Genomic DNA, 18,022 nt, shown 5'->3' on the forward strand with positions numbered 1-18,022 from the left:
GGTATTTTCGCTAGGGACCCAGTAATGGCACACGAGGGGCTAAGGTTTGTAATAAATGCTGGTCGAGCTGGGAAGCCCCCATGTCGTTCTTCTCGTCGAGATGCAGAGTCGACGTTGCTCCAGCTCCATCGGATGGGAAGAGGCTCTTTTTGACAGTGTGTATAACGGGAGGCACGGTATTTTGCACGGTCTGGCTCTTGGCTGCAGGCGGTTCATGCTCAGGACGTTGCAATCACAAGTCGAAGGGGTCAATTGCTTTGAGCTGGACAGCTATTATTGGATTGCTTTCTTCCATTTAACTTCTTCCAATACTTCCCTATGCACCCCCACCCCAAGCTCACCTCTCAACTAGAGCTGTCCTTGCAAGTGTCGCCATCAGTTGTCATGCTTTGCTGTCAAAGACCCTGGACGAGATGACGTAGCAAAGGCATGTGCTCTCCAGCAATTGACACACAATCAATTACTCTTCACCCTTTAAAGATCCAGGATTACGATATACAATCATGATCCTTGTTGAGGCTCTGTTGTCACTATGCATCAGGCAGCACCACAACCATTGAAAGGACCCTCATTCTACGCGTAGGCACGTGACCTCGCGCAAACAGTTCGCGACAAAGATGCCCCTCACCAGAACCAAGACGAAGCGGCGGCATCCTCCAGACCGACGTTACCAGCTTTCCTCATTCGCAGATCGACAAGATGGTGAGAATTCCTCGCCCATACGATACTTCTGTCGATCTATTCCGACCAAAGCTAACCCGTTACAGGAGCATGAGGAGATCGGTGACGCCCACATCTCGGTGCGCTTCAAGCACGGCATCCATACCATCTACCTCTTTGTCGACTCCCTCGAGCCCTTCTCCAACGTTACCACTCAGCTCCTCGATGTTCTGACCGAGCGATACCCCAACGGACTGACCACGTCAATCGCGCCCCCGAAGACTACCTCCGCCACTGACGGGACAATACTCGCCTATGGCGCGCTCAAGAATGCCAACGACCCCACTGCGGGATGGAAGAAGCTCAAGATCGGGAACGGGGACACACCGACCAAGTTAGGGTTGAAGAACAATAGTCTGATCGCCTTTGCGGTGGTGGATGACGAAGACGAGGACCCCGTGTTTGAAGTCGAGTGGCCTAGAGAGGATGAGGAGCTGTATGAGCAGCAGTGAAACCGCTGAGCATAGGGACAAGTCATCACCACCCACTTGCCGAAACAATGGACCCCTCGGGATCGGGTTACGTTTGCGCCTCAAATCCATCGGTGATCCCACGTTCCGACCATCGAGATTGTCCCGGCAAGCGATGAGGGAGCACAGTAGCTTCTCGGAGCGGCCATGATTGAGGGCAAAGATAGAGCCCCTCAACCAGAGGAACACCCCTCATGACTAGGATTCAACTACGATCTCGAGTCATTTGCATCACAAGTTGGCGCATAGAGTCGCAAAAAGGTCGGCTAGAGTATCTAGAGTACTTCAGCGTCGCAATTAACACGCGGCGGTGTCGCATTCCAAAGACCAAACAAAGACCATTCCCATCTCCTCCAATCATCTGATCTTGGCATGAGTCGACCGACAAATAAAGGGCCTCCCCGTACTCCTTAGTCGTGCGCAAAAAAGGGGTTCTGGTCTGGACCATCTCGAGGTGGGACGTCGTCTGACTAAGCCCAAAATAGTTTCACGTGTCGCCCGCCAGAACCCTTCCACGCCTGCTATTCTTGGCAGCACCTTGAAGACCACTTCTCTCCTTTCTTGTTCTCTTCGTGTCTTTGCGCCGTCGCATTCAACGCCTCGTTGCCTCTGAAAACCTTTTCAACGTGGCTCTCGTATGACGTTGGCTACATGATTGTCGTGGCTTACCTCCGCCATGGCCTGCGCCTTGTGGTGCCGCTGGCGGTAGCAATCACCGTCTACCTGTATCTTTTCCCAGTCATCCAGGGATGCGCATTTCCTGTCGAGTCGAGAGACAGTCAGGAGGCGTTTGAGTTGACAAAGAAGTTTCACTGGCCTTCGAAACCTAGTTCTGACGACCGTGCGAAACTCGCCCCTTTCCGACTGCTTGCGCTGGGCGATCCTCAACTCGAGGGCGACACTTCGATCATCACAAATTACCTGGGCACATTTCCTCACCTCAAGCAAATCTACAAGCATGTGACCTTTCAGACCAAGCACTGGTGCTTCCGAGAACGAGTTCGAAAGACGTTGCACGATACGGTCGATTTTTACATGGAGGATATCCCCTACTTTCTCGAGTCGATGCGCAAGCGGTTCGATCTATGGGGCAACGATTTTTACCTGGCGCACATCTACCGTCAGGTCAACTGGTGGTCCAATCCTACGCACGTGAGTGTGCTGGGTGATCTCGTTGGAAGTCAATGGATCGACGATGTCGAGTTTGAGAAGCGAGGTCGACGGTTCTGGAACCGAACATTCCGTGGCACTGAAAGGGTGCCTGACGATATCGCGCGTTACCCGAGCACCGATTACACCCTGTCAGGGCTTTTGGATGGCAGCGAGGGAGAAAAGGTGTGGGCGAAGCGGATATTGAACGTGGCAGGGAACCATGACATTGGATACGCGGGAGACTTGACCGAGGAACGACTGGAGCGCTTCGAACGAGTTTTTGGAAAGGCAAACTACGAACTTCGTTTCGAGCTTCCCATTATGGACCCCGAGAAGAGGGCTACCATGTACCATGGAACCGATAACCCCAACTCGGACCGCATCCCGCCCGAGCTTCGCATCATTGTGGTCAACGACATGAACTTGGACACTCCAGCCAAGTCGGCTCCCCTGCAGGATGCTACCTATGCATTCATCAACGACGTCATTGGAACCGCAAACTCTGTCAGCTACAAGGGACACTTTACCCTTATCCTCACACATATTCCCCTCTACAAGCCGGCGGGTATCTGCGTGGACTCTCCTTTCTTCTCCTTCCACACCGCAGCAGAAGGTGGAGGTCTCAAGGAGCAGAACCAGCTCAGCGCGGATGCCAGCAAAGGATTCCTCGAGGGAATGTGGGGAATGAGTGGAAAGGAGAATGCTGCTGGCGGCGGATATGGTCGTGCGGGCTTGATGCTTAACGGTCATGACCACGCTGGCTGCGACACGTACCACTTCATCAACCAGACCAATGGCACTGATGCATCAGAACGACAGTGGCAGACGGTCCGGTGGGAAGAGGCCCAGGAACAAAAGATACCCGGCACCCAGGGCATCCCTGGACGACGTGAGATCACGGTGAGGAGCATGATGGGAGACTTTGGAGGCAATGCCGGCCTCCTGAGCCTCTGGTTCGACCAGGACACCTGGGAGTGGAAGTTCGAGTACGCCACGTGCCCCCTGGGCACCCAGCACTTCTGGTGGTTCGTCCACATCGTGGACGCCATTGTACTATTATGGATCGGGTTGTACGGAGTCCTTTCGGCGTTGGAAGCGTGGGGAGTCGACGTAGACGGTCGGTTCTACAGCGGCCTGGCTCGAGTCAAGGCGTGGGTGTTGCGGAGACTACCAGGTGGTCGTGGATCTAAAGGCACGACAGTAAAAGCGGCATAGGTTTGGATATGGATAGAGTATATACCCTAATTCCTTGCTTAATATGACGCAAGCGTTCTTGTTTCAACGGTTCTGCCTCACGTTGTACTCTTATGGCACAGCTTCCCGTCACCAGTCGCTTGGGACTGAGACATATGTGTCGTCTCAAACTTCAAGTCCAATCGCAATCTTGGCCCTCTTTGAGAGATGTGTTGCGCCTTAGCCGGGTCAACTGACGCTGGATAGACTGACTGGTCATTGACGCGAGGTCTGTTTCTGGTGACGGGCAATGGTCGTTGTTCATTGCTTGTTTCGACGACAACGGTGTTGTACGACAGGATCTGGGACGCGCGGTGATGTTGTACAACTCGATGGTCGTTCAGACCTTGCATGGGAGTCGTGTTGGCGAGTGGCGTATTCAAGACTGAGGCTCAAGGGTGACAAGGGCGCATTCGACACTGACGCTTGAGAGGCTCATGTCAGATGATGCAGGCACGGCTTCCATTTGGGAAGGTTCTGCTCCTGTCAAGCACGTCACTGTCGCTGTCGTTTGCTCTTCTTATCATAGCCTTGTCCATATCTCATCTCGGGTCTCGTAATGCCCTCGAACTGCCTTCGATGTGCTGGGCGTCGTCTGGCTGTGCAACCTACTCGCCACGATCCTTGCTCTCTGGTCCGCTCCGAGCGACTGTTTGTCTCTATTACTCTGAAGAGTATCGCTTGATCGTAGATGAGTTGGCATAATGAAGCCATTCACGTGCCCTTGGACGTTCACATCTCGGCGAGATGTGACACCTCCTATCGTTGCCTAGCAACCACAGAGTGCTTCCTTATCCGGCAACCACAAACATATCCCGTGGAAGTCTGTTTGCTACGACAGTTATTCACTGTCACTGCGAGATTGTGTGAGTGAAGAGCTGTCGCGGGAAAGAAACCGACCGGATGAGACGGTTTGTGTGAGAGCAACTGACCAGGAATGGCAACTACATAAACCCAGAGCCGGACGACTGGATATCCAGTCACTGCGCAGAGGCATCGGACTCGACTGTGCTTTGACAGGAACAGCTACTTTGAGCGATCCAGCGGCAAAGACGGTCTTTACCTTTCACTCCAGCAGACTTCTACGACCATGTATTGTCTCCGCCACCTTGCAACACTTTTCCTTTTTACGGCTCTATCGCAAGCCGCTCCTCAGAATGACGACAAAAAGCTTCAACAAAGAGAGCCTGGAGATATCCCAAAGATGCCCAGAGGTTTTGGCGAAGATGTGGTGACACATCCGGCCGTCTTGGTGACGACGACGACCAACTACAAGACCATGCCCGCGGGCACTTACACGGAGACGATATCCGAAGGCGCGATTAGAGTGATTGTCGTTGTCGATGCTACTACAACAAGCAAGGCAGAATGTCCGGCAGAGTGTGATTGCTCTAGGATAAAGGACAAGGAGAGCGACGAGTAGGTGTTGAACTCTCATATCATGCATGCATGGCCTCGATGTCTCCCCCGCAATTGATACAGCCTGCAACACCAGAATAAGTGGAGAGAATATTTAGCTGACATTATCAGGTACTTTCAATGCATCACAAACCCCAACTGCCGCCCATGCAGAGAACCCGGGCTCACGTCGACATCCTCATCGCCCAGTCCCACGCCTACATGTCCCAGCTACTGCGACTGCTCCAAGATCAAGGACAAAGAGAGCGACGAGTAAGTCACTATCATTTAGCGACGATTCACAGAGGGCTCACAAATGCAGGTACTTTCAGTGTATCACCAACCCAAACTGTCGTGCATGTAGGGTCGGAGGTCCACCAAATGTCATGTAGGCACAAGAGATACGGGCAAGATTGAGACTTGTAGTTTTAAAAGATGAATTGACGTTCTTGCTGGTTTGAATTCATGGTATTTGCACAGGCTGATTCGCTACCCGATGAATGAAGATTTCCTGGTCCTTGGAATGAACCGATATCCCGTCCCGTTTGACTCAAAGAAATATCCGCGTTGCGCGCTGAAAATGGAAGCAAGGTAAGATGCTTGCGGGGGTTTCGGATCAATTAACAACAGCAGTCGAAGCACTCGAGACAGCATTCACACGTCTCTCCGCAGAGCCAACAGCAGCACAGGGTGGCGATGCTAGACGATATCAGTATTAGAAGACATGATATAGAAGAGGATATCTTACCAGCCGTATAGACAGCCGTGGCTCTTCTCCTCTTGCTGAGGGGGCGGGGCCTGCTGGTATTGCATCTGGTGTTTTGTTAGTGACCGGTCAGAAGGATCACATCACTCTGGCCGACGTACGGGCTGCGGGGGCGGGTAGCCCTGTCCAGGAGGAGGATAGCCCTGAGGCGGGGGATAGTAGCTAGTAAAAAAACGTCAGTAGCTGTATTTTATCTAGTGCCATATTGAGGCTATTCACCCTTGGTTCGGGTCGTATGGAGCAGACATGGTGAAACGGTCAACAGATGCGATGTTTTTTCAGGATCAGAGAGGGGGATACCGAGCAAAGAGGGCTAGATATACTCTCCCATGCTGCTGCTTGTCTCGGCGTGACTTGGGTCAACGTACAGCGTGACAAACAAGGGGGTCTTCTGATGACCTGTACCCGTATCTTGGCTGTTGACCTTGGCGCAATCAACGACGACCCAGCAGGAGCGCCGACTTAACCGTGGCTTGGCATTGTTACACGTGAAGGGTATTATTTACGCGGGAGACGCTGTGGAAAGTGGCTGACGGGAATTAATCAACGGGCGTATCCCTCCCAGCCTCAGTCGAACGGGGCTTGTAAGGGACCTCTGGCAGGCCCGAGATCTCAGATCGGTTAATACGGCACCGCCAGTGTTATTGTTTACGGCCTCGCGAATAACAAGTGCCAAGAGCCGCCCTCTGTAATTACGGGCTCCAGCTTTTTTACGCTCGGCTGTGAAAGTCTTGGGAACCCCACCTGAAATGGGGAGGGTGCCCCTGGACGAGCGGCATGATTCGATGAGGACAAGTCTCGGCAGTGGACTGGTGATTGCGCGTCAGGATGGCTGAGTAACTTTGATACTGCATCAAGGGTCTCTGTTGCTTGGCGGTGCTCGGCCTCTCCAGATTGTGAGCAGCGGCAGGGTCCTTGGCAGAAGGGGCATTTGAGTTTGAATCCTCCCTTCGGGATCCAACGTCGGGCCTGCCGGGAGGTTAAAAACCCGCTTTTTGGAACAGGAAGCTCCGTCTTGGGAGTTTTCTTGGCGTGTTTATTTAACTTGGGCCCAATCGATAAGAAAGGGTAAACAGACGTGGTTGCATGGGAGGATATGCAGTCAGGATTACTGCGTGAGACGCTAACTCAGAGAACAGCACATAAGCAATGCCCCTTGCCATGGGAAAAAGTGTTCGTTCCTGAGAAGCACATGGTTCTCTCATGACGTCTTGAACCGTGCATCTTGGCTCTCGGATGGCGGTTCCGTCGTGGCATGGATGTTGCCGAGCGGGTTTGCTGATGCCCAGTTCAGCCCATTCGCGGCGCCATACAAACGATGCCTTTCACATCCAACCACATATATAAATGAGTTCCCTCTGCTAATGGTTGGCAGCCAGATACTCAAGTTGGTTAGATATTGGCTCAACATTTTGCAGTAATATCTGAAGGGAGTCAAGTCCCCAGGCCATCGACGCGGATCTCAATCTCCATGCTGCCACCATCAAACAAGAGAGATTATCATCGTCAAGCCACCCAGGGAGAGTAGATGGGCATATGGCACACCTATTTATCTCTTTTGAGATGTTGCCAGGACTATTCTTAGTAACTCTTTTATAGGATATCTCTTTTTTAGTTGAAGTTAGTTACTAAAAAGGACAGAGAAATCCAGACTTGAGACTAAAGATAAAATATGGGTTTCCTATTACACCTATTATTGATAAATTCTTATAGAATCATTATTTTATTCTACAAAAATAACAAGTAGAGAAAACACCTCTGATCTCAAGTAATGTTGTTCCAAAGGTAGCTTCTTCGGTTCTGATGCTGAAACGTACCCTAGAACGCTGTTGGTTGTTGGCCAGACCAGGCTGCATGATCCCGACAGTGTGTTTTTCAACCTCCCTCAGGCAAAACCCCTCAGTTCCCCTCCTCCATCCTAATTCTTGAGCCTGTACAGGCATTCAACCCGTCGCCATGGAGGGCCTGGGCGTGGCCGCAAACGTCATCGCTGTGATCGACCTCACCGCGAAAGCCACTTCAGCGTGCGCCGCGTACCTCAAAGCCGTCAAGAATGCCAAGACCGACATCGAGCGCCTGCAGAGCGAGCTCAGAAACCTCGATGTCATCCTCCACGGCGCAGCGAGGCTTGTGAAAGGCCACGATGGTAGCAAGCTTCAGACGATGGGACAACTGAAAGGAGCACTTTCTGATGCTTCATCTCAGCTACAGCAGCTGATCGTCAAGCTGGAGGATAAACAGGGAAAGACTCGCAAGGCTATGAGCCACTTTGGATTTCGCGCCTTGAAGTGGCCATTTGAAAGCGCTGAAGTCGCCAGCATCATCCAGGACATGGAAAGGAATCGGAATAACATCTCGGCGGCCTTGGTCATTGATAACACGGCTCTTCAATTTGAGACTCAGTATGTGTACCGCGCTCTTCCTCCACGAATCACAGCTATTCACTTGATACTTACACAGACATCAGCTCCACCGTACAAGAAATCAGCTCCAATGTCCAACGCATCAACCGCACTCTTGACATGTCCAAGATTCCTGTGGCAAAAGGCGCGGCTTTTGACTCTCACACGAACGAACACGATCCAAAGTGCCTCCCCAATACACGAGTTGAGCTTCGACAAACCATCACAGCATGGGCAGAGGACACTCACAGTGACACCATATTCTGGCTCAACGGCATGGCGGGGACAGGCAAGTCCACCATCTCACGAACCATTGCCCACTCGTTTGCCCAGAAAAAGATGCTTGGTGCGAGCTTCTTCTTCAAGAGAGGTGAACGAGATCGAGGTAGTGCGTCTCGTCTGTTCACAACCATTGCCGCTCAGCTCATCAATCGACTGCCCGAGATTGGACCGTTGGTTATCAAGGCGATTGAGGATGAGCCGGATCTCCCAAACAAGTTTATTCAAGAGCAGTTTGAAAAGCTCATATTGAACCCGCTTCATGGGGTGTCTGCCTCGGGGGTTCTCGTCCTTGTCATCGACGCGCTCGACGAATGTGACCGGGTTGCTGATGTCCGGCTCATCGTCAACATCTTGGCACGCCTCAAGTCTCTCAACAGGATCAAATTGAAAGCTTTTGTGACAAGTCGGCCCGAGCTACCGATTCGTCTTGGCTTCAACAATATCCAGGGCGAGTACAAAGATCTTGTCCTCCACGAGATACCCAAGCCAGTCATAGAGCACGATATTTCCGAGTTCCTTCATCACCAACTTGAGCAAGCCAGACTCGAGTATAATTCTCAATCGGATCCGGACGACCAACTCAGCCCCGACTGGCCGGGTACACAGACGACGGATGCACTCATCCAAATGGCCGTTCCGCTCTTCATTTTCGCCGCCACCATGTGTCGGTTCATTCAAGACCCGTTGTACGATCCTGTGACCCAACTCGAAAAGGTTCTTAAATACAAATCTTCAGCTCAGGATTCCGAGATGGCAAAGCTGGACACAACGTATCGTCCAACTCTTGACCAACTGCTTGTGGATCGGACCGGACGAGCGAGAGAAAGGGTCTTGAAAGACTTTAGGGACGTGGTGGGCACCATAGTTCTGTTACAGGAGCCTCTCTCCATCTCGACACTCTCTTGTCTTGCTGACATCCCCGAGCGTGTCATTAGTGGCATTCTCAGACCCCTACATTCCGTTCTCAGCGTCCCAATTTCCCCCCAGGAACCAATCAGAATGCTGCACTTGTCTTTCCACGACTTTCTCGTCGACAAGGAGATGCATGAGGCTGACCCCTTTTGGGTTGACGATCAAGAAACGCACGAGAGGATCGTAACTAGATGCCTAGATCTGTTGCGCTCCGGTAAGCACCTGAAGCAGGATATTTGTGACTTGGGCTTGCCAGGGACCCGGCGTGAAGATATTGAACAACGAGAAGTAAACTTGAAGCTTCCAGGTGAGGTTCGGTATGCATGCCTTTACTGGACTCATCATTTGGAAGCAAGCGGTTTAGAGATCGACGACTCCCATCCAGTCTTTAGTTTCCTGAAAGACTTCTTCTTGTTCTGGCTCGAGGCACTGGCCATTCTGGGAGAGGTACACACCTGCAGCGCTATGATTGCTTCTATACAGTCTCTCGTCGATGTAGGTCATTTCTATTTCTTGGACTTTCAAATGCTGACATGAATCGCCCAGCCAAAGCATGGATCAGGACTATCCAGCTTCCTACGAGATGTAACCCGGTTTGTCACCAGGTTAGACGCCATCATCAACGAGTACCCGCTCCAGATATACGCTTCGGGTATTGTATTCGCACCGGAAGAGAGCATTGTTAAAACAGCTTTTCGGAATTACATACCCAAGTGGATAACACAGCTCCCTCAAACTCCACAGAACTGGGATGCGAGCCTGCGTGTAATTGAAACCTCGTTGGACTCTGAGAGCGCGATATGCTTCTTACCAGACAGTAGAAGCCTCCAGACATTTTCTAGAGATGGAGTTGTTCAAGTTTGGGATACCATGACGGGGAAACAGATTGACAGCATCGAAGCCGATGGCGAGCAGCAGATGCGATTCTCCCTGGATGGAGAATGCTCGCTCTCGACAAACGAAGGCAACTCTATCGTGTTTTGGGGCTCATTGACAGGGGGCTCACAGCATCGATCTGAGCAGCGCATACTGGACATCGCCTTATCCCCAGATGGAAAGGTAGCCGCATGCACTTTACTGGACGGTAGGGTGCTTGTACTTGACCGCCCAGAGGGTCAAGTGCGACAGAGATTCTATGGGCAGGATGGGGGCTGGATGCGGCAAACAGAGACTGCCCTGTCTCGGGACAGACTTGCTATCGCTGGGAACATGAAGATGCAGCTATGGGACCTCAACTCTGAAGGAGAACCCTTGGACTTCCAAGTCGACCCTTCTATCTCGGGTGTCTGCTTCTCCCCAGATGGTAGACTTATTGCCTATGCCCACGGGAGCCGGGCTGCAGTGCACGATGCCAGGACTGGCAAGTTGCTTCAAATACTTGGACCCTGCACTGCGAATATCTTGGTGATCGCGTTTGCACCGGATGGTCGACGTCTTGCATCAGCTTCGAGCAGGAGGATACGTCTCTGGCACCTCGCCACGGGCAAAGAGGTACACCGGTTCGAGCACCCCGGCAGAATTGTCGAAAACATGGCCTTCTCCCCCGATAGTGGTTTACTCGCGGTCTCTTCAGCAGTGGACGGCATGATCCAGATTTGGCACCTGACGGCCCAACATGACGCGGATGGCTTCAAAGAGCATGATGGCGGCCCTATTACGCAACTTGCGCTCTCGCGGGACAGAGAGCAAGCCGTTTCCCTCTTGGAGGACAACAGTGTTCAAATATGGGATATCGACACTGCACGGAGCACCAAGACCATTGCATATCCTGTGCATGACGGAATCATCATTAACAAAGAAGAAAAGTCCGCTGTACACCCAGCGAGTGATGTTGTTATCCAAGCGTCATTCTCCCAGACGCAACAGAACCTTGTATGGGCGGTTTCTCGTATGGGTATTACCTCCATGTCGGGGGAGAAATCCTCCACCGACCACCTCTACAACAAAGAAGACGGGCTTGCGTACAAGGCGGTATTCTCTCCTGACGGCAACATGGTTGCCTTGTCGTACCCGGACAAAATTAGGATTTGGGACCTTTTGGCAAGGAAAACGCGGCACACGCTCACGACCAAGAAAACGAATAGAGACGCTTTTGGCTTCTCGCCAGATAGCAAGGTGCTTGTATCCATGATAGCAAACGAAGACGTCATCATCTGGGATTTGACATCTGGGCGCATCAAGCAGTCGCTAAGCGTCAGACATGACGGCCAGGAACATCGTCCAGTTGTTGCACTCTCGCTTCACCACTCCACCCTGGCTCTGGCATGGCTGTCAGGGGCGGAGTTTTGGGATATAAACACTGGAGCTTGTCTGAGCACCATCCGCTTCGATGGCTTGCTTTTCTGCATTTCTTTCGACACTACTGGGACTCGTCTTGTCACGGAGCGAGGAGACATCAAACTGCCGCCACTTCACTGCGGTAATTCCGACCAAGAGGTGCCTCTTTTAGGCTTTGAGGGATATGGATTGACTGAAGACTTTGCATGGCTTACGTGGAAGTCGAGGCTCCTTATATGGCTGCCACCCAGCTATCGACCCCCTTATCGTAGGGAGAGTGTAGCATTCTTCATCGGCTCAACCGTCATTCTTGAAACCGTGTCAGGATCTATATCTATTCTCAAGTTTGCTGAGACACTGCCATGGGAAACTCAAGATCCGCAGAGCCCTTCAGGGTAGTTCACATAGAGCCTACGGAGATAAGAAGTCGACGCTCAACCCTGTGCCAATATTGATTTCATGTGCAGTTCGTGGCGCAACACTAGTGTTTTGGAGGCTAACCTTGCAGAGCAAGCTTGTACGTAATAAGGCCGGGGCTCCGTCCCGGCTAGTCGGGCGCCTCACGAGAATGGGAATAAAAGGGGAATGTCGATGGAAGCCGAAACGGTCGCCGAGCTGACAGCCAAGAAGTCTATTCAGGCTTGGTCTCAGGGGGTTTGTCGGTAGATGTTGGTGGCTATATCTGGACGTATTGTTGACATGTCAGCCTCGATTCAGGGGAAAGTGTATTTATTGCTTCTTGACATGATTCAGCCGTCTTTGGAGATTAACAGGGCGTTGATGCCGAACGGCAGCTGCACTCAGAACGGAACGTGGCGGTCGCGAGATGGAACAACAGAATGTCTCCGTGAGTCCGTGGGTCGTGGCCATGTCGGCGAAGGCGTTAGCTTCGGAGTCAGGGCCATATTGATCCAAGAAGGACAAGCATAGCGTCGAGACGGAAAAACCGCGTCATGTCAGGCGATCTAAACGATAGTCGTTGGAACCAGGCCATCAACTCTGCAACGTGTATCCGCCAGCTTCACGATCTTCCTCAGAGTGACCGACTTTTTCGCAGCCGAACCCACGCCCTATGGAGTTTCCAACCTCGTCGGCTGGGTCCGTGGCGCTCTGGGGCTGGCTGACGACAGTCTGGACTACCGGGAGCCTGCTGCATTTAAGCATGTCTAAAAACGAATAGTTAGGCACTATATGGACCCGGGGATAAACGAAACGTTAGAACCAACAGCCTTTTCTAAAAAAATTAGAGCCAACAGCTCGGTTCGACCAATATGCGAAAAGCCCACAGCCTGATCAGAGGCCCACAACCTGGCCCGACCCAATATGCAAAAAGCCAGCAATATGGGTCTGACCAATACATGATCCAACAGCCTGGTTTTCCGGCTCGTCGGCCACCGCGTGGATGTCTTGGCAGGGTCGAGAACACCATCTTTTCGCAACTGCCGTTGCGCCTCGGCGTGAGGAGAGACTGGAGAGGCAGAGAGCTATTGACAATAGTGTGTTTATGCAGTGTGAGCTGTGGACGGCAGCCAACAGACATCACGAGAGTCGAGTCTTGGCAGTCATCTTTCTCCGGGGAAACATGGCGAGGACAGGAGCAATAGAGGGAGTTGAGGGGTAACTATCGAATATTCGGGCTTCACGGTCGGCCGCCATGTTGAGAGGGGAGGCAAAAGGAGGTGAGAGGGAAAAGGAGCACGAAGAGGTCAATTTTTGATTATAAAAGGAGGGCATTCCGACAAACAGAGACAGAAATCAGCACACACAGTCACCTCTTCACAATCATCTCTTCTGCCTCTTCCTCTCCTGCTTGCCTGTCCGATCATTCAAAATGAAGTTCCAGACTCTGGTTGTGCTCTTCGCGACTGCCGCCTCGGCCGTCTCGCCTCCTGTGTGTGGTGAGCGACCTGCGGCGTGCGATTCCATGTCCAAGCAGGACAAGAACGCGTGCAAGAAGAAGATTGGTACGTCTTGAAGCATCTCAGTCTTTGACTCTGCTGACAACGTCTAGCTGCCATGGATCTCCAGAAGGAGATGTGCCTGGCTCCTGCTCGCACCGTCACTCGCACCGAGTTTGTCTACCCTACCAACACGGTGACCAAGACTCTGGATCCTATCCCCGTCACTGAGAAGGCCACCAAGACCATCACCAAGAAGGGCCCGGCGTGAGTATTTGCCTCATATCCTTGATCGTGCCCATCTGACTTTGGTAGCATCACTCCCCCCACCATCACTCTCACCAACACCGACACCGAGATTGTCCACGAGACCGTCACGGATACCTCCACTGAGACGGACTACTTCACTGAGACCAAGACTGAGACGTCTACTCAGACTGATACCAAGACCGAGACCAAGTAAGACGAGCAGAGCAAGCTGTTGAGCACCTGGCTAATCATCACAGGACCGAGTCCAAGACGGAGACTGTTGACTTTGTCGCCCCTACTTGCGCTCCTACCATCAAGCGAGCTCGCCGCGAGGAGGCTCTCCCCACTGACTGCAGTAAGTCTACCCTTGAACACTCACCTGCATCCAAACATACTGACTCTTCTCTAGGCTGCCTCTTGACCGTCACCAGCGGCCGTGCCCCTGATGCCACCTCCACCGCCACCGTCACCAAGCGTGCCACCACCGTCACTGTCTACGAGATCAACTCGATTACCGCCACCGTGACCCGCACCGTCACCGAGACCAAGTTCACCAACAGCAAGACCGTCCAGGCTCCTGAGACCACCATCACCGAGACCAAGACCGAGACTCAGACTGACCACGTTCCCACCACCGTCCACACCCCCGTCACCCAGACCAACACTGAGACCAAGACTGAGACCGAGACGGCCACCAAGACCGAGACCCAGACCAACATCGCCACCCAGACTGCCCCCGCCTGCGTCAACCCCACCGCCTGGATCCAGCCCGGCAGCAGCATCAAGATCCCCAGCGGCATCTCCCTCAAGAAGGACACCCTCAACAAGAACCTGTTCGAGGCCGCTGACAAGTTCCTGAAGAGGTGCTGCGAGAAGTGCTTCTCCGACAACAACTGCGACTTCTTCAAGGTCAACTTCGGCGGCCTCACCTGTGACCTCTACTACACCAAGAACAAGGTCGGCAACTGCCTCCCTGCTCAGTGCCCTCTCGGCTTCCCCACCTTGACCCTCGGCAACAAGGACACCAGCACCTACTACCGTGGTCCTTGCTTCAAGTCTACTCCCAAGTAAGTGATGGGAGAGGTGTGAACAGATGAGCGTGGCAGAGCTTCAAGTCGACCGAAGCTTCAAGGACTTTTACGCGCTCATTTGGATTTGAGATGACTTTTGACTTTGGTTGACTACTTGGTGTTTTCTATGTATTTGATTAGTAGTAGTATCAATCATTTCTCACTGTGATGGTTGGTCTTGGCTCTGGCGAGACTTGCCATCACGCTTTTTGCACAATTCTAGGCGCTTGCAAACGTGTGACACGAAGAAGGTTCTCTTGTTAAGACATTCCGCGATTACCGCGCTTCTCCAGATTTCTCCCGATCGGTGTTCCATGCTTCAAGGACCCGCTGGGCTTCAGGGAGCCTTTTTGACCAAGTGTTCATCCAGTGGCATGTTCTTTGCAGTAATCGCCGAGGCTAAATAGTTTCGCTGGCTACTTATGCCTGACCCAGTGTTTGCGTGCATTTGCATACATACCATCATCTCCCCTTGGAGAGGAGAGGTAACAGCTTGCAAGCAACGTCAAGGTTAAGCTTTTAGCTTTCTATCGCTGCCGCCATAGAAATACTTCTATTAATAACCCGTGTTCTGGTGTTTTACGCTATCGGGTTTAATGTCCAGATGGCGCCCCGAGCGAGTATTGTGTCTCAGAGGTACTGAGGTACTTTTTCATCCTGCAAGAAAGCAGGCAAAGGGTACCCCCTACTCCGTACAGATACTCGCTGCCCCCTCGCGCCAAGGCGCCCTAATGAGATCTGGCCCGCTGTTAGTGGTGGGATAGTTTGCCAACCCATGGGCGAACACAAGCGAAGTGCTTGATCTCGGTAGTTGTGGTGAGCAGTGAGATTGATAGGATACGAAAATTAGCTAATGTTTCTCAGAATGAATACTCTCTGTAGGTATTTTCCCTCGCCTCAGGAGAAGAGGGAGCGTGGTTGTTAGAAATGATGCATTGGAACGCCTCAAGCCACTTCAATAGCACTTTAGATTAAAGGGGTTAGCAAGTTGGCTGGGCAAGATGTAGGGCGGCTGACACGCTTCAAGGAAGCAAAAGCAAAATCATTGGCCGTCGGATGAGGGGAAAAAACCTCGTCCTCATCATCCTTCTTTTCTCTCAGCTCAAGAGCAAACATCATGAATCCAATTGAGCAATTGAACGAGGCTCTGGCTCGGTTCAATCGATTGCCGGGCTCCGAGGAAGTGAACGACCTGGACACCTTCTGTGTCTCTTACAGATGCTGACTGTGTCGCTTCCTCATACGCCTGGGCGAGACCGTAGTTGCGGGCGAGTAAGCATGAAATCAGAAGGGTGGACAGAGCTGACAGTTGGGAAATTAGATGTGGGTGACTGTGAACTCACATCGAGCTTCAATTTTACGCGCAAGGCACATTTCGAGAGTAACCGAATCCTTCGAGGCTGTCACCTCACGTGCTCACATCAAGAAGAGAAGGAGTTGCCCGGTTATCACGTTGAGTGCCTTAGATACGCGCCGCCGCTCACTAGGGAGGGTCTCCGTGCTACCAAGTACACCTATGAGCCTACCACATTAGAGGACCCAAGGCGCGCCTTAAGGATCTGAAATGTGGCGGCTAGGAGGTTGTAGATGGAGTGCCCAATTCTACCCGCCGAAGTGTGTCTTCCCATCACTGAGGAGCTTGTCAGAGAATGTGCCGTAACTGCCATTCATGAGCTTTTGCAGGGTCGTAGCCCGCAAGCACTGGATTCAGAGTTGAATCTTTCACTGGGTGTGTGGGCTCGTTACATCTCTGTTGACGGAATTCGCTATGTCGAGTCTCTTTCCAACACGGGGAACTCTCAGAGCGTCCTGCTTCTTGGCGCTGAGAAGACATCAGCTCCCGAGCTCCTCTATGTCTTGGAAGATCACTTGGGTATCAGACAAGTGGTATTTGCCAGCTACGAGCACGCGATCAAAGTATCAGCTCTCCTCTGCAAACCAAAGACAGATGCCTGGTGGCGGACCATCCCCATCACCGGCAAGAAGCTCATTATCAAGTCTGATGTAAGTTGTTTGATTAACTGCACCCCTCAATGCTCATTATTTCCCAATAGGGCATCAAATTACGATCCGTTGCCTCAAAGTCAACCCGCAACTCTCCAGACTCGACAACTGTTGCGTGGCCTACGCCCATGGCCCCGTTCCAAGAGCCCATGTTTACGATTTGGGCCAAGATTCTGATCAACAAGCCGATCATGGACATGTCTCGTACCCACCTCCGGACGGTGTCGTTGGATTTTAACGACCAGGCTGTAACCGGATACTCGATCTGCTGGATAGGCGGCGTTGTGGGCATCTACGCACATTACGGGATGGAGAAGTCCACCGTCTACGATATCTTTAATCAGTGCCACGAAAACCCCACCTGGATATATATGCCAGTTAGTCCTAGCGAGCGTATCACCGGGATCTGGACCAGGAGCGGGGACAACTCGTATGATGCCGGAATCATGGTAAGAACAGTCCGTTCTCTCCCCATGATGACATTCTGACACTCGCCAAGTTCCAGATAAATCAGGAAAGACTGGTCGTGGTCGGACTTTGCGAAGATTTCCATGGTGAGCGTCTTGATGAAGCCAAGCATTGGGGAGAGCTGGCCAGCGTGAGTGAAAAACGCTTTCGGGTACACTACCAACTCTCGTACCGTGGAGTTGAAAAGCTCGTCGCCAAACCCCTGAGTGGCCTTGAGAAATCCTTCTCTGGGAGGATCATGCCGCCCTGTCCCTCCCTGGAGTACGTTCCCTACACGCTCTGCCATTACTCGGCCGTGAGCCTAGAAAACGTGGTGGAAATCATCCCCTGCAGGAGGGAGGATAGGCCGTTCGCCACCCCCTACTGGGCCATTACATGCGTTCTCTTGTGCTACGCGAATGGCAACCGAGCCTGCGCGGGTGAGTTTCGGGCGGACTGCGCGGGCGAAAGCATGCGGGTTGACAACACGTCGATGCTGCTGCTTGGCTTTTACCAGGAAAAGAATGAAAAGGCCGGGCGATGGCCGGCAGCTATCGAATCTGAGCCTAAGGATGATGACGGATTTCTTGCCTGGAAATCCCTCCGCTGCGAAGGCAAGCTTCAATGGTGGCTTGACGAACTGGGTCGCTGTCAGATATTCCATCGCAAAGGGGCAGGCCAGTTATCACGGGTATAGATGGGAGATGGAACTGTCTTGAGATAGGCTCGTCATGGCTTGCTA

At 52.3% G+C, this 18,022-nt stretch overlaps 4 protein-coding genes and 1 pseudogene across 5 annotated transcripts, besides 1 other annotated feature; all 5 read left to right on the forward strand.

Annotated features, from left to right (window-relative positions):
- Positions 1 to 699: 699 nt before the first annotated feature.
- On the forward strand, positions 700 to 3,557 carry NCS57_01201400 (uncharacterized protein; the record flags this gene model as incomplete). The annotated part of the gene is made up of 3 exons (XM_053061698.1): positions 700 to 702; positions 768 to 1,156; positions 1,676 to 3,557. 3 exons carry the CDS (start codon positions 700 to 702, stop codon positions 3,555 to 3,557), a joined length of 2,274 nt encoding a protein of 757 aa, XP_052908226.1.
- Positions 3,558 to 4,665: 1,108 nt separating this feature from the next.
- NCS57_01201500 (uncharacterized protein) lies at positions 4,666 to 5,250 on the forward strand (the record flags this gene model as incomplete). The annotated part of the gene is made up of 2 exons (XM_053061699.1): positions 4,666 to 4,994; positions 5,106 to 5,250. The coding sequence occupies 2 exons, from the start codon at positions 4,666 to 4,668 to the stop codon at positions 5,248 to 5,250; spliced, it is 474 nt and encodes a 157-aa protein (XP_052908227.1).
- A 2,430-nt stretch (positions 5,251 to 7,680) lies between these two features.
- On the forward strand, positions 7,681 to 12,782 carry NCS57_01201600 (annotated as a pseudogene). The gene is made up of 4 exons: positions 7,681 to 8,141; positions 8,207 to 9,830; positions 9,882 to 12,007; positions 12,632 to 12,782.
- Positions 7,681 to 12,782: a sequence feature.
- A 661-nt stretch (positions 12,783 to 13,443) lies between these two features.
- On the forward strand, positions 13,444 to 14,830 carry NCS57_01201700 (uncharacterized protein; the record flags this gene model as incomplete). The annotated part of the gene is made up of 5 exons (XM_053061700.1): positions 13,444 to 13,576; positions 13,624 to 13,777; positions 13,826 to 13,969; positions 14,017 to 14,114; positions 14,169 to 14,830. The coding sequence occupies 5 exons, from the start codon at positions 13,444 to 13,446 to the stop codon at positions 14,828 to 14,830; spliced, it is 1,191 nt and encodes a 396-aa protein (XP_052908228.1).
- Positions 14,831 to 16,416: 1,586 nt separating this feature from the next.
- Positions 16,417 to 17,977, forward strand: NCS57_01201800 (uncharacterized protein; the record flags this gene model as incomplete). The annotated part of the gene is made up of 3 exons (XM_053061701.1): positions 16,417 to 16,833; positions 16,884 to 17,282; positions 17,333 to 17,977. The coding sequence occupies 3 exons, from the start codon at positions 16,417 to 16,419 to the stop codon at positions 17,975 to 17,977; spliced, it is 1,461 nt and encodes a 486-aa protein (XP_052908229.1).
- Between the last annotated feature and the right edge of the window lie 45 nt (positions 17,978 to 18,022).

Source organism: Fusarium keratoplasticum, chromosome 10 (assembly GCF_025433545.1).
Source record: "Fusarium keratoplasticum isolate Fu6.1 chromosome 10, whole genome shotgun sequence".
In the NCBI taxonomy this organism is placed as follows: Eukaryota; Fungi; Ascomycota; class Sordariomycetes; order Hypocreales; family Nectriaceae; genus Fusarium; species Fusarium keratoplasticum.